This window comes from Triturus cristatus, chromosome 7 (assembly GCF_964204655.1).
Source record: "Triturus cristatus chromosome 7, aTriCri1.1, whole genome shotgun sequence".
Classification (NCBI taxonomy): domain Eukaryota; kingdom Metazoa; phylum Chordata; class Amphibia; order Caudata; family Salamandridae; genus Triturus; species Triturus cristatus.
Genome location: NC_140590.1, coordinates 1,191,568,860 through 1,191,585,108, shown reverse-complemented (window position 1 = coordinate 1,191,585,108; position 16,249 = coordinate 1,191,568,860). Strand labels below are relative to the sequence as shown.

Sequence of the window (16,249 nt, the reverse complement as noted above, 5' to 3'; positions counted from 1 at the left end):
TCAAGGTCTCCAAACGGGCCGCCACACCAAATCACGGGTGTCAAGGGGGGGGCGGGGGGCGACCACCAAGCCACGGGTCCACCCACCGCGGGCGGGCCAGCAGGGCACCCGGACAAGGCCGCACCACCGCACTCCGCACAGCAGCCCGATCTCGCCACAAGGCAGGGAGGGCGCGGAAGCGAAAGTGAAAGTGCGGGGTACGCGAGCCGCCCAGCCCCGCTCGCCGATGTTATTCACCTTGTCCCCGGATCGCCCCACTACTCCAATCCGGGGGGCCCGCGAGGGGTAGGCCGCAAACTTCGGTCGATGCTCCCACTGGTGTCCGGGGTCCAAATCGAGCCCAAAAAACGGGTGGCGCCTCTGCTCGGGTTCCCTAACACAGTCCCCTCAACAAGGACAGGATGTCGCCAGGATTAATTAAGGAGGTCGCGGAGGTCCTCGGGAGCCTCGCACCTACGCGGCCATCTTGGTTGCGCGCTAGGCTCCTCCCCCAAGTGAGATGTTTTTAGAAACAGCAATTCTGTGGCCTTGGCACACAGTTTTCTCTCTGCACTACAGAGTCATTCATTGATTGTTTTCCATGCCCAGGACAGCCATGTCTCCTGTTAGGATAGAGGTCAAGGAATTCTAACAGCAGAGCCAACTGAGGCTGGCTGGCAAACACCATGCTGTTTCCCTGTCTCCAAACGTGGTAGGGGAACTGCAAGGTTGGTGGACTGGGCATTTGTTGTTTTTTAAAGATACTTCTCGTCTGCAGTCCTCTTAAATTAACCTGCTTGGTGTCCAGAAGAAAGGAAAGATTGTGCATTGCCCCCTGCCATACCTCAACTTAAGCAGGTTCACAGGCAGATAGCCTGCTACCGCCCTAGCATCTCTTCTATAAACTCAGAGGTTCTGGCAGCTGCTTGGAAGATCCCTGTAGAAAGACAATAACTGAAGGTTTGTTACTCGGCCATGCCTAGAAACCTCTATGGGTTCTCCTGCATGATACATGATATCCTTTTCTAAACATCTGACAGGGTCAGTTGTTAAATTGGACATCTGAAATATGTACCTTGGGGCCTGTGAATATATTTGGGGAATGCTTTTCCATTGAAAACAAATAAGCTAGTGAATGCCATATGAGTTTTTTGTTCCATTTCTTGCTCCACTTCTTGCTCCACTGTCAAGGTGCCTACTACAAGCTTGGACTTGAGCTTGATTCAGGATAATGCACAAAACTCATCAAGCTCAAGCCACCATGAAGCTCTTGTTGTGACAACTTCCTTGTTTGTCATTATCGCTGTCCCAGGCACTTAATTGAGCATAATACTACGTACTACTGAACCTTGGGCTGTGTTCTATCAGAACATGTTAAGAACTCACCTTAGAGTTTGCAGAATTCCACCTGAATAAAGAAACATTGACCCATCCTTCTTTCTTTGCATGTACAACTATGGTGATGCTGCATAACTTTGATGTCCAGTATGCCCTAATTAATTAATAATTTATTGTTCGATCAATAACATGATCATACACAGGAAATCACACAATGCACATTATTGTTTAAACACATTAAACACAAGTTTAAAAAAGCATTGGCCTTACTGGTCAAACCAGCATTTAAAACAATATTACAGTTTTTGTTTTCAATAAAATCAATTAAAAAGCTCATTTATTAAAACAGTCTGTGCCCATCATTTCCCTAATGACCCACTGAACAGCTATGCCAATGACTTGCCCTGCTTTTTGAGTGAACCTTTATCACAGTGTTATTCTTGCAACTTTCGGTCTCTGCCACCAGGCATAGAGAAAATATCTAGATATTGCACAAACAAGCCACTTTGTTGTGTCTGACCTAAATATGAGTAGAACATCAGAGAAGCTTGAGAAGGAAAGCAGGCGACAAGCCGGAATGATCTATAATTTCCTCAGGTTTATATACGCGGGACAGAAGAAAAATAAATGTTCTATGGTCTGTGGGGTAGAGCAACAGGACGGGCACAGGGGGATATATTAACATTTACCCAACTATTTTTAATTGCATTCAGTGGGAGAATTCCTGTCCTAAATTGTATATAAAGTGCTCGTGCCTGAGGAGCTTCTATATCATCCATATACAAATCTAAAGCTAAAACAACTTTTGAAATTTAAAAACGCAGAGGTTAAAGTGCCACGCGCCCCTACATCAATGTGTTATGAAGATTCAGCTAATGCCCAGAACCTATTTTTAGCAGGGGCACCGTGTTTTTCCCAATAGACTGTGGATCCTCCCACGTAGCACCCAGGCCCAAACTAAAAAGCCACTCCCTGACCTTAATAAACCAGGGCAGAAGCCCTGTTTGTCTTTGGAGAGTTAATCATTCCTCTACTGCATCCTTTACAGGGCCCTGAGAACTACTAGTCCAAAGTCTCATCCTGAACGTTAGTGCTTTGAGAGTAGCAAAGTGTGAAATGGACTGTAGTCCAGGTCAAGGCGTAATGGTAGTATGGGTGTGTTCGTTGGGAGGTTAAGAATAGCCCTTAAAAATGTGTTTTCCGAGACCTCTAGCTGTTTTAGGTTCTCCAGTTCCCACAATTCAGCCCCACAAAGGGCTGCACCTAAACCTTTGGCCCGATGTATTTCAAAGATGGATGAGATTGGGCAGAAGGCTGGGCATTTTACCCTCTTTGGCAATGTACAGTCTACCTACTGTAATTTCAGTACACTCTTCAGGATTTGTGGTGACCATGCTAGGTCACTAATTCGACTCCCAGGTAGTCGAAAGCCTTAACCTGTTCTAAATGTTGGGTTCCCCTTGGTGGATTTATAAGGGTTAAAAACAATAAACATTGTTTTCGAACAGTTGATCTCAAGGCTCCGATCTTTGCATGCTTCTGTGAACTTACTTAACACACTGTGAATACCCATTGGGGTTTTTTAAATCAGCAATGTGTCACCTGCAAATAGCAAGGAGGGTATAAGGCTACCAGCTAGCTTTGGGGGGGGGTCCCCTCCACAATCATAAAGTTCACTTGTGAGCCCATTTATGTACAGTTTAAACCGGGTTGGGTCGAGCACGCAACCCTGTTGCACCCCCTTGGAGACCAATATATTGTTGGAAAGACTGCCGTTAGAGTTCCACCTGACTTTGGCATAGTTGCCTTAGTATAAGCGAGCCAAAAGTTGAAGCAGATCACCTGGAAGTCCTAAATCTCCCAGAACAGCCCATAGCTTATTGCGGTCAATTGAGTCAAATGCTGTTTTAAGATCAACAAGACTGACATATAAATGACCCTTGCTAATCTTCACTTCTTCCCAGATGAGTAGCAAGAATCTAAACACTTGGTCTAGGGTGCTCGTAGATGCCCTGAAGCCTGCCTGTGATAGATGATATTGTTTTCCTCTATCCAGTTTTGGAGGTGTAATAAAATAGCTTCACAGAACACTTTCTGAGGCACATCAATGAGGCTTATTGGCCTGTAATTAGAGGGGTCCCCTTTGTCACCTTTTTTAAATATGGGGATATTTACAGCACCCTTCCAAGTTGGAGGGATGTCCCCTCCTTTCAGAATGGCATTTAAAACCCTTTGGAGTAGTGGTCCCCAAATGTTAGGCTCTGCCTTGTACAGGTCTCCAGGGAGTCTATCGAGGCCTGGTGCTTTTCCAGTCTGAAGCAAGTTAATTGCAGTCACAATTTTCTGTAAGGAGAAACCATCAGCGTTGTCCTAAAAGGGCGTTAGGATACAATCCCAGATTGCTACTGCTGATTCTATCTCTGGGACAGAGACCGTGCCACAGTAATTTTTCTGGAAGTATTCCTCCCAAACATGTGGTTGAATGTAAAAGTCATCTTCACTGACCTGCTTAATGGAGCCCTTAGACAGAAGGTGTTAGAAAAGCTGGCTGTCCTTCTGTTTTGAACCCTCAACTAGTGTGCGCCATTTGTCGTCTTCCCAGCTTCTTTTTGCCACTTCCTGAGCCCTCTTATACATCTGCCTTTTGTTTTTGATGTCATCTCGTATCCCTTGCTTTACTGCTACTGTTAAGTTGTTTCTAGCTAATCTACAGTCCTTGTTGTACCACAAGGCAGTATTCCGTTTCGGCATGCTGAAATTGCATAATCTACTGAAATAAGGCCCAATATTGTTGGTTAATTGTTGAAAGTTGGCCAAAACGGAACCAACACTTTTATTAGGATCACTAAGTACCGTAAGGGTCTGGGCCACTTCTTTGTAGATCTTAGGAAATAATTTCCCATCCGCCACAACCTGGGGCCATTTGACCCTCCGGTTATTATTTGAGGTAACGATTGGGGGTCTTACTCAAGTTTGGCTGTGCAAAACAGGGAGCCCAGATAGCTCCAGGACGAGGGCCTTGTGATCACTATCCTCGTGGTTTTGGACTATCATATCTTTGACATACGGCCAACGAACAAGGTCCACCGTGATGTAATCGATCTTTTAACATTCCCCCTCTTGAACGTACACCTAGCTTCCTCATCCGAGGGTGTCTGCCCGTTACATGCTCGGATGCCATGGGCTAAGGTAAGAGACAATAGCTGCTGTCCAACCTTTGTACATCTTTTAATAGCAGGTACCTGTAGCTTATTAATACCCCTAGTTTGCTCTTCCTCCTGAACTAATTCTTGTACAAAGTCAACTGGCTCATAGGTCGTATTGAAATCACCAGATAAGATCAGATGAGATTTTTCCCTACAGGTATCAAGGAAATTGGAGAGCGTTGTTAGGGTTTCTGAGGACCTGTGATGGCTACTAAACCTGTTATATATATTAATTAGTGTAACGTGGCTATTCCTTTTGGGCCAAACCATGTCTATGCCCGGGATTCTACCTCAAGTAGTTTAATTTTACAGTCCAATGGTGTTTTGACCCAAATTATTAGCCCACCAGCCGGGCGACCAGCTGGGGATGGCCTGGCCTCAATGCTGAATGTAGCGAACCTTACCCTATACACCTTCTCCGTTGCCCAGGTTTCCTGAAACAGTCATAGATGGCAGCTGTCCACCATCTTTCCCCACTCTGGATCATTAAGTTTGGACTTTACTCCGGCCATATTCCAAGAAATAATCTGTAGTGGCTGATCAGCACTCACTGTTCCCTGGTGAAGGTGACTAATTATGGACTTTACAAGCATATGATCATGTGCAGGCACATGTGTGGTCGGCTGGATGGGTGAAATGTTGTTCGCTGTCTCATTCGGGGAGAAATTACCAGTGTTGTCAACTTGGCAGGTTGTAATTGCAGCACAGTCCGGTGAGTAGTTTACAATCACTTGGTTAAGTCAGTCTGGACTATCCAAGTCAGTAAGTGCTTGATATCTATTTCTGGTTTCTACTGGGAATTGCTCATTTCTATTTAGAAAATTTTGGGTGGCGCGGTTATTAATTGAGGGAGATGTCCCAATTGGCTTAAGATGTTTATAAAAGAGTGCAAGTGGCACTAACTCAATCCCATGACGGAAAGCCCACCCTGCAGGTTTCCTCCTGCTTTGGAGCAACTGCCCTGCAAGATCTGGGGATCTGCAATTGCTCACGATGCAATCTCCTTTTGCAAGCTTTTGCAAGCTTTCGTGAGGGACCAACCCAACTAAATCTTCAGACATACAAGATGTCATGAAATCTAGAGTTTATGAAATAAGTATTTAGGGATAGCCAATGACATACTTTATTCTTCAACTGGATGGTGGTTTATTTGAGGTTACCCTGTAGCAAACGGGAACAAAAGATTTCAGACCGACGTTGAAATTAACAAGTGTAAAGCCTGTGGGTGGACTTTAGCCAACTGAATTGAAAACATGACTTTTCAAGACATGGCATGCGCTGTCTAGCCGAGACCTGATGAGGTTTTATAACCGTTCCTGTTACAATTTAAAAACAGGGTTGGGGTATGTTCGAAATTTTCCAACTTCGATCCAAAGATATTTGGCAAGTTTAGTACTAGCAAGGCGGAGCGAAGCAGTGAGATGGGACTGGATGTCAACAAGAACTGCAGACAAATGGATAAAGCATCCAATTATTGAAGTGGTGCATGTGACATGTATGTGCTACTTGTGCTTCCAACCTCCTGAACCTTTGCAACTTTTTGTTAGAGAGGTGAAGAAATACAATGTAAATTGTCTACTAACTTCTAATCTGTACTATATTTATGTCTTCGAATGTATGGATAAATCAGACTATGATGATAATGCTGTTTCTATTAATAATTGTAACCGTAACAACGTTGAAACATGACTGTTCATACTTGTAACAATAACCTACGGTAGGTAATTAAAATAACACCAAGAAGGAGATTCGAGTGATACCAACAAATATATCATGGTTGTTATCATGTATACCTTTTAGTATTAGTCTGTTTGCAGCACTGTGACATACTTACCGGACAACCCAGCTATCTAAGTGCAGCAACTGAACTGAATTTGTATTGTGTCCCCCCCCCCCCCCTCCCATTTTGCTCTGCAATAAAGTAAAAAAAAGGAAATGTATCTTGGATTTTGCATGGTAAAAGTGGCTTATAGACTGGACCTCTACTCGGTTGAATATCACTACTGTTATTGTAATGTATTTTTAAAAACTAAAAATAAAGTTTTGAAGAATGTTTTGAGCCTTTACATAATATTTATACTTTTTATTTTAGCAAAACCATGGCTGTACCATCTTTGCCTACATGTGTGAGCATTTCCTCGACTGGGCGTTGGGCTGCAGTAGGAACAAGCGAGGGCTCTGTGCATGTCCTGGACACAGATAGCGGACAGGTATCACAAGCACATCTTCTACAATTGTTATATTTGTAAAGGGGTTGGATTTAGATCTAATGATGAGAGGAAGGAAGGACTAAAGGTCTGAGATTCATTGGCCGAAAAGATACCAGTGTACTTAAAGAATGCAAACAGTGACTGGGCTGGATGAGGATTGGCTGTGTGTCAGACTGTCATACTTTGGAGAGAAGATCTTGTGTTTCTCTGGCTTCATAATCTTTATCCAGTCTTTGGTCCTTAGAGAATTCATTCTTTATTGATTGGTGAACATTTTAATGGCTTTGCATAGTTATTTCAGGTGACTTGTACTTTGATGTTTCTCGGGAAAAAAAATGAATCCAATCATCCTAAGGTTTGAGCATCTACAATGTTGTGTGACACATTGAATGTGTGTCTAGGGTATCCAATGACCTATCTGATGAGTGCTCTGAAAACTATGCTGATTGTCTATAAATATGACAAACGGAAAAGGCTTTTAGGATAGGTAAGCTAAGCCGTCCATGGCTGGAATGGTTGATGTCAATTGGAAAAGGTGCCATTGATGGCAGAAACTCTGGAGATTGTATTCTCCAGTTTTCGCCAGCTTTGTTCTATGTGTGTTCCCTGTGTCCTGTTTGATTGAAAGTTCTGTGACTCATAGTGGGCACACTTTCCTTTGGTAACAATATTAAAGGGGCTCCATGCATTCATTGTGATTTCGCCCGCATATGAGGACTGGATAGTTGCATGTATTTATCTAATACCTTTCAAATCTATTTTTAAACACATTCACAAATATTAGACTGTTATGGTTTTTATTACTTGTTTTTTCTTGTTTCCATATATTTCAATGGTGTTTATTCAGCCAGTCAATGCTGGAAGTCCGTGGCACATATTACAGTATAAAGAGCTAATTTTCAATAAAACCTTTCCAAACATTCCACATTATTAAAATAATATCTAACCTTAAAGCACTTAAAAATATTTATTATATTTCCATTTATTTGTACATGTCTGAGCTCTGCACCACTCATCATGGCAAAAAGGGAGGGGAAATGGAGGAGGAGATCAGAGTTTTTTTTAGTTTAAAATGCTTTATTGAAGAAAAATAAGGAAAAGTGTGCAATTACATCAAACAGAAGCAGTCATCTGAAGGACAATCCACGCGAATATATGAACAAGCAAAAGAATAATATAACATTCTGATAATAGGAGAAAGATAATAAACGTATAAGAATTTAACAAATTATACATATCCTATAATAATTATGAACATAAACTTGAATTCAAATACGTAACTGTAATGCTAAAACAAGTGCATTTTAATAATTTATAAGGGTGAAAGCAAAGAAAAGTGAAGAAAGAAAAGGAAAGAAAGAGACAAGGAAAGACAAAGAGAGAAGGAAAGGAGAGGTGAAAATAAATAGTACTGTAATATTAAACAAGGGAATATCTAACCACTATAAATGGATAATAAATAAACCATTGTAATTTTTAAGGAGGTTCGTAATTACAAACTTTAGAAACGGATCGAGTCGTGCATCTAGATAAAAATGAAGTAAGGGGTGACCATAATAAATCTGTTAATTTTTCAAGGAAGAGAGGTAGCATGGGCTCGATCTAAACGATGATGATGGCACAACAGGTTCCACCATGCCATATAGGACATTTTAGTTGTATCTTTCCAATTGGATGTGAATATTTGAAATGCTAAAGCAAACAAGTCAACAAATTTCCCAACCATACGCTGAGAAGTCCAAAGGGGAAAGGCACCACCCAAAAAAATGTGTATAACATCAAAAGAGAAACTTGCAGATAAAATATCATTCAATTTATGCCATACTTGTAACCATAACTTTTTAACAAGAGGGTAATCAAAAATATATGTAAATGACTAATCTTATCAAATAGAAGCCAGACTTTTGGGCTCCTCTACTTTTAAATGTTTTTAATAACTTAATGTATGCTCTGTCACCCAGTTCTTGGTCCACAAGCATCATTATTCCGATCTTCAAAAAAGGAGACTGTTCTCAACCCTACTGTTGCAGGTCTATCTCACTAATTGATTACACTTTAAACATTTTAGGTAGAGTCCTGTACAACAAGATCTTAGAATGGTCTGAGGATAATGGAATTTTCGATCCCTGTCAACTGGGCTTCCGTAGTAAGGTGGGCACGAATGAGCAATGCCTTAATCTTAATCTATTTGTGGGCAAATACACCATTGCGCGGGCATCTCCAGTCTATTTGGCCTTTATGGATTTGACCTCTGCTTTTGACCTTGTTAATAGGTCAAAGCTCTGGTCCATCCTTCTGACCTATGGGCTGGATGAGTCTCTGGTGTATTTTTTTAGCACACCTCCACAAAGATCTTAAAGCCCGGGTGAGGATCGGATGCGGGGGTGAGGTCACCGAAGCTATAGATGTAGGAAGGGGGGGTCAGACAGGGCTGTCTTGGCCCCCCTCCTTTTTATCATCTATATTAATGGACTGAATGAAACATTGAAAACATTAACCCAAGATGTACCTAAAATTAACGGAAAATCACTCCCTATATTACTCTATGCAGACAATGCGGTCCTCATGGGCCGCACTCCGAATTCATTGCGCCCATTAGTGCAGGGTTTTGTTAACCATATAGATAGCCTGGATCTACGCACTAACTTTAAGTCTTTTATAATGTTGTGTGGTCCAAAGAAACGCCAACTCAGTTCCATATCGGTGGGTAATCAAAAGCTGATGAGCACCAGCAGCTTTCCTTATCTTGGGGTGGTCTTTGCTGCGAACGGCTCCTTGACTGAGCATATGGCTCACTCCAGGAGCAAGTTCTCAAAGGCAACCAACTCGATTTTTAGTTTTCCGCGCTCAAAGAGAACAGGTGCCATTTTAGCCCCTGAAATTTTTTTTAAGTCTCAATGTGTGCCAACAGCCACGTATGGTGCTGAGGTGTGGGGCCTTGCCAAGAGTACCTGCATCCAACAGGAAGAAAATAGGTTTTGCAGGAAGTTATTAGGCATCCCAATCTCAAAACCACAATATACTTGTCACAGGGAACTCAACTTAAATTTTATCAAATTTTACCAGGGCCCGTCCTGCCCTTTTTTGGCTATCTGTTTGGTAAAACCCAGCCGTATTCCTAACAAGAGAGATAATTAGTGATTGTATGGGATGTGCGAAAGGGAAGGACATACCATGGCTCTCATGGGTGTACCAGAGCCTATGTAGCATTGACAAGGGAAGAATATTCGTAGATCCCACCACAGCAATGCCCACGAATAAAAACAAGCTTAGGAGTGCGCTATACTCGCTATATAGAGCTGAAAGGATTGTAAAGGAATCTAAAAAATCACTTGTCCATAGCTACATGGCCATTAAATTCTGTACACCCGCTGGCTAACTACATTACTTTGCCTATGAGCCATTGGGAGAGGAGCCTTTTGTTTCGCCTAAGGGTAGGCACCATTAAACTTGTATTATGTTTTCCTCTCGGCCACCACTCTCACCTTGATTGTATACCCTGTCTGTGTGATGGCCAGAGTGGTCAATCTATCTTACATTTCTTGTTCTTCTGCAATTACCATTTAAAGTATATCAAGTGGTTTTTAACTCCGTTTTTTAAAAAGCATATGCCCATCACTTTGGAATACGCTCATTTGAGGCTACTTACTCTTGATGATGAAGAGCTGGTGTTTCGCACAGGCACTTTCTTGAGAATTGCAGTTTGTGCACGCCGAATGATGTCTAATCCTTGAGCTTTTACCCATTAATGAATTTCTATGAATTTAAAGACTATTGTACAGTATATGTTGTCATGACTCTCTTTCTATATCTTAAATCTGTTGTTTATTGTGTTGTGCTTTTATGGATACGATGTTATCCGAATAAAGTGTCTTTGAACTTGACTACTATTATCATGAGTACAGTACCAATAATTAGTAGGAGGGGAAATTTTAAATTTATGTAAGCTTGTGGGGGTGATATATAATTTGTTATAAAAATAATATAATGTTAGTGTTGTGCTTGATGAGCAAGACGAGTTATGTATCTTGGCCCATATCGATTTCCAAGTAAGGACTGAAAATTCTTGATGTAATTCTGATTCCCAAACAAGCTCTACTTGTGACTTTGTTGCCAATTTAGAGACACCAAGCAATAATTTGTATATATTGGGGGCCTTTAAATGTGTGGGAAAATCTATTAGGGAAGGAGGAGGTTGCATGTTTAAAGCTGTAGCAGGCTGTTGAGCAGTGTAGAGGAGAATAAGAGGTTTAAGACTTTGCAAAAGAGAAGCATATTTGGTAGATATGTGGTATTTTCCTTGTTTCTCAGAAAAATCTAATAAAGATCCTTTAGAAAATAACTGTCCGATGACAATACCCTTGTTAATCCATTCTTTCCACCCAAGAACCCTATTATTTAATTTATTGTTTGTGTTCTAACAGATTGGGGTTTGTGAAATATTTTCAGAGGTGGAATTTAAAGAAGTGACCAAAGGTTTGATAATAGCTATAGAATGGGTAAGTATTAGGAAAATAAAACCTTTTGGGAGTTGGGTGATACGGGCCACATCCTTGAAACCAAAAGGAGAAGATTGTGCATGATCTAACTGCCCCCAAACTGTGGATGAGTGTGCGAGATTTTCAGAAAGTGAAACCCAAATATGTTTCAATGTGAAAGCCGAGTGATATGTTCTAAGATTAGGAAAATTAACCCCACCGGAATCTTTAGGTTGTTGAAGGCGAGCTAAAGCAATTCGAGGTTTGCGTTTGTTCCATAAAAATTACGTTAAGGAACGATTAATAATTTTAAAGAAATTATGCGGAAGAGATATATAGGAAGCATTGACAAATAAAAATTAACAATAGGTAATATAATTTTGATTGTAGCCAGCCTACCCCACCGGGAAAGAAATAGAGGAGACCAACCATCTATTAGTGCATTATCTTTAGTCATAATCGCATTCCTGTTAATCTTAATAGTTTCCTTAATATTATTAGAATAGAGGATACCTAGACATTTAATACCTTTCGAATTCCATTTGAAACCAGAGTCTTTAAACATATGAGGGGGAAAATATTTATTCGGTGTTAATACTTGTGACTTATTAATATTCACTTTATAACCTGAAACAACGGAGTATGTGTTCAATAGTGAAAAGAATTCCCGCAGGGATGTAGTGGGGTTAGATATATATAAATAAATTACATCTGCATACCCAGTGTACTTTATATCTAGATTTTTTAAATGAAAACCAGGAAATTTGGGGGGGATCAACGAATTGTTTCCAGAAGGGTTCTAATGATAAAATAAATAAGAGGGGATACAATGGGCATCCCTGCCCAGTATCTCTGTGGTGGGGGAAGTATTTGAATTGTTTACCATTGACCCAAATAGATGTAGATGGATTGGAATATAATAACTTAATGTATTGGATAAATTGGGGTTTAAAACCATGCCATTTCAGTGCTCCGAACATAAATTCCCAATTCACTCGATCGAAAGCCTTCTCAGCATCCAGCGTTATGGCAGCTAAGCGAGAGCTAAGTTTAGCAGCTAAGTGAATAATGTTAAGGAAGGTTCTAGTGTTGTCTGGAATAGATCTTCCCTTCATAAAACCAGACTGATGCATATCAACTTTAGTCAGGAATTACGGAGTTAATCCGGAGAGCCAATAATTTAGTGAAAATCTTACAATCAGTATTGATCAGTGAGATAGGTCTATAATTACTACACTGAGAAAAATCTTCATCTTTTTTAGGGAGTAAACAGAACATGGCCTGAGTAAAGGAGTCTTGTGTATATTCATGAGAAATAGTAATTTAGGAATTAAAGGATGTCTAAAATACAAATAAAAGTGTACAGTAAAGCCGTCCGACCCAGGAGTCTTATCTTTGGGGAGCTGATTTATGGCATTTAATAGTTCTTATTCAGATAAAGGTGTATCTAGGGAAAATAAATCTACCTTGTTATCGAGGTTTTTAAGGATTGATTGAAAATAGTATCTAATTGTTCAGTAGAGGGAAATGATTCAGGGGTTTATAAACTTCCCTGATCCCTAATACGCCGGACCCCAGTTGGGTCTGTAATGGCAACAATCTTAGATTTTTGTTTTTACATTTTTAGGTAATTTGCCAAGGATTTACCTGCTTTGTTGCGACCTACATACATTTTTGCATTGAAACGAAGTAGGGTACCACAAGCATTGTCCCAGGCTTGTTTGTTGTATTGCAACTTGACTTTAATAAGTTTAGATAACGTATCACTACCATTAGAGGAAAAATGTTGTGCCCCTAGATTCTAATCTGCTCTCAGAGTTGCTTGGAATCTCTAAGAAGTCTTTTCTTTTTTCTAGCTACAAAGTCTATTATAAGACCTCTTGCGGTTGCTTTAAAAGCATCCCAGACAACATTCATCTGCGTAGCTGAAGGAAGATTGTTTATGAAATATTCTTGTAGAAAAACTATGAAATGTTCTGTGAACTTTTGATCCAATAAAAGGGAATTATTAAATCTCCATCTACGGTTGGAGGAAATGGGGTTAGGATAATCAAGATCTACAATAAGGGGGGCGTGATCTGAAATAAGAATTGATTCTATTTCTACATGTGTTAAAAATTGAAGAGTATGTTGGGTAAAAAATGAGTAATCTATTCTGGAATAGGGCCAATGAATGGGGAAAAAGAAAGTGAATTCCAAAACATCATATGCTCTCCATACATCAATCAACCCTCTAGCAGAAATGGCTTTCTGGAAGGCTCTCTGCATTTTATTTGGGACGAATTTGGTCTGTGATCTGCGATCTAAAAATGGGTCCATAAGTTGATTGCAATCGCCATAAACTATCAGGTTTTCTGATGCATGGGAGGACAACATAGAAGAAAAGTAATTCCAAAATAATAGATCCACTCCGTTTGGCCCATACATTGCAAATCGTAAATTGTGTATTATTTATCATCACGTCTATCGGAAGCCACCTTCCAGCATCATCTTTGAATACATTTAGCAATTGAATATTTAACAATTTATGAAACAATACAAGAACGCCATTTTTGTTATGTACAGCAGGGAACTGAAAACATTCCCAACCCATTGTCTCTTAATCGAATTTGTTTTGTTCATTATGATGCGTTTCTTGTAGCAAAGCAATTTGACAGTTCAATTTTGATAAGTGAGTCAAAACTCTGCTTTTTAACCAGGTTACGAAGACATTTAACATTCCATGACACCATACGTGAGTTACTCATGAGAAAGGATGTGAGAGAATTTCAAGATTAAAATTGTAAAACTTTTATCATGACATAAATGAAACCTAAAATAAATGGAAGACTTAATCAACCAAAACGAAAATGATAGAAGGCAATACAGATCTGAATATACATAAGAACCTACAAACACGAAATGAATAGTTGAATAAAGGAATTGATAAAACATGAGGAAAGAGATAGAAAAGTGAACAAAGTATCCAACACGCATTCCTAGACCGATCCAGTCAAGTAGAGAATAGTAAAAGACCACAGAAACAAAGTTGAAAATGGAAAAGATCGCTGTGATATATTGGAAAAAAAGATGGGGAAGGAAAGGGAGTCATAAGAAGGAAAAAACATTGTCTCCTCTGAAATATATATGCAAAAAAGATGACAAAAAAGCTGCAGGACTTTAGCCATATTAATCACAAACAGAAAGGACATTATAGATGAAGGGGGGGGGCGAGAAGGACAGACACCGCTCCTTTGAGCAACACCAAGAATAAATTACTGAAATACTAACATTTAGTGGAAGGACAATGTTAATGAAAAAGGAGCTGAACAACTACAGCGCATGGGGACTTACCACCCATTGGGGGGGACAGTGCAACCAAGCCAAACATGGACGACGGAACTGATGTACAATGGGAACAAAGACACAACGTCAGATGCATTACGAATGGGAACCTGCAAAATAAAAAAATAAAAGAAGTTCTATCTCTTCTGCCTTGTGCATAGGTATAGAGTTCTTAGGCTCCCCAGGATCTTCGGAGGTAATTGTTCTGTCTTTATATGTTACTTTGAAAAATCATTGATGAATAAGGCCATATAGAGTGTTCCTAGATCGAAGCTTAGGCCTGAGTTCCAGAAACTCTTTTCGGCAATTGGGTTTTAAAACATCTTGACTAAAGAAGATTTTGTGACCAGACCAAAACATCTGTTTACGCTGTTTTGCTGCAGCAAGGGTCGCCATTAAATCAGAATATTAAAGGAAATAGGCAATAATTCCTTGTGGTCTGTTTGGAGCCTCTGCATTGGGAAGACCTATCCTGTGTGCTCTCTGGATGTCAAAGTCTGCAGATTTCGGTAAACCAACTACTTGTTCAATATGAACCTTCAGAAAAGAAATCATGTCATTGCCTTCAGACCCTTCTGCTATATCATAACTTTTTAGGTTGTTACGTCTGTTTCGATTTTCCAAATCCTCTGCTGTTTTTTTCAATTGAGCAACCTCTTTAGATAAAATATTCACTTTAGCGACAACATCCTGGTCATCACTAATTCTTTGTTCAACGTCTGAGTCTCGAATTCAGACAATTTCTCTTTAATTCTTTTGAAGCGTTGCAGTGGTATCCGCCATAAATGAACAAATATTTCTCAATTCATCCATAATATCCTCTAAAGTCAAAGAAAGGGGTGATTTGTTTGAAGAGTAAGGATCCTTTTTAACCCTTTTATTAGTGTTGCTGGCAGGCTCTTTGCGACCTGTAGCATTAGAACCGGAATGTCCTTGAGATTTATTTGAATTCGCAAAATCCATTCTCGAAACAGACCGAGGTGACTCTGTATATTAATGAAGGATTTCCTAGATAGAAAATATGACAGGATGATCTTCAAAGGACAAAACCAGTCCAGTGAAAAATGATTAGGAGGAGTGTTCGCAGCTGAAGTGAACAAATATACCTACATAAAACAAAATAGGCTGATCTCTGAGCGTATAAGAAAAAACTTAGGAATTAAAGACGAGTCAAAGCTTAGTAATTATTCCTACAAATTTGGTGGTAATAAGCCTTAATATTAAGGAGTCATTGTGGCATGTGGATTCTTGAGGTGATGATAAAATGGTAGCCGAAAACTAGAACATTCTAGAAGCGGAGGACGAAGTGCACCAAACTGTCAGATTGATCAAATTAGGGTTTTGTAACAAGCCATCTGAAAGAGACACGTTAGTGATATATTCCTTACCTTAGAATATTTCCCAGGCGTCAGTCTGGATCCGGAAAGTTTTCTGCTTAGCAGTACCTTTGCGCGCCAGTAGGTGGCGCCGTGCTGCTCCGCTCCCGTCTCCGGCGTCGTGCGCACCGGGTGGACGTCACGGAGGTTACTTAGGCGCCACCCATGCGCGCTGACGTCAGTTCTTTATTTTTCCGCGCCGAAAGAGCAGATCCGGATTGAGCACGTACCTCGGTCAATTTTTGACCACTTTTTTTTTAGACATTTTGTCTCCTTGTGTCTCCTGGTGCACGTAGGGATGCCTGGCTTTAAGTCTTGCAGGTCGTGCCACCGTAATA

At 40.3% G+C, this 16,249-nt stretch overlaps 1 protein-coding gene across 3 annotated transcripts in view; it reads left to right on the top strand.

Annotated features, from left to right (window-relative positions):
* Window positions 1–16,249, top strand: part of TEP1 (telomerase associated protein 1) — a 1,383,286-nt gene that overhangs the window by 801,946 nt on the left and 565,091 nt on the right. For all 3 annotated transcript variants that reach the window (XR_014966740.1, XM_085618536.1, XM_085618535.1), the window contains exon 35: window positions 6,616–6,733. Coding sequence is in view for 2 of the 3 variants with exons in the window: in XM_085618536.1 (XP_085474662.1) it covers window positions 6,616–6,733 (118 nt within the window). In the remaining variant the exon portion in view is untranslated. The remainder of the gene's footprint in view (window positions 1–6,615; window positions 6,734–16,249) is intronic.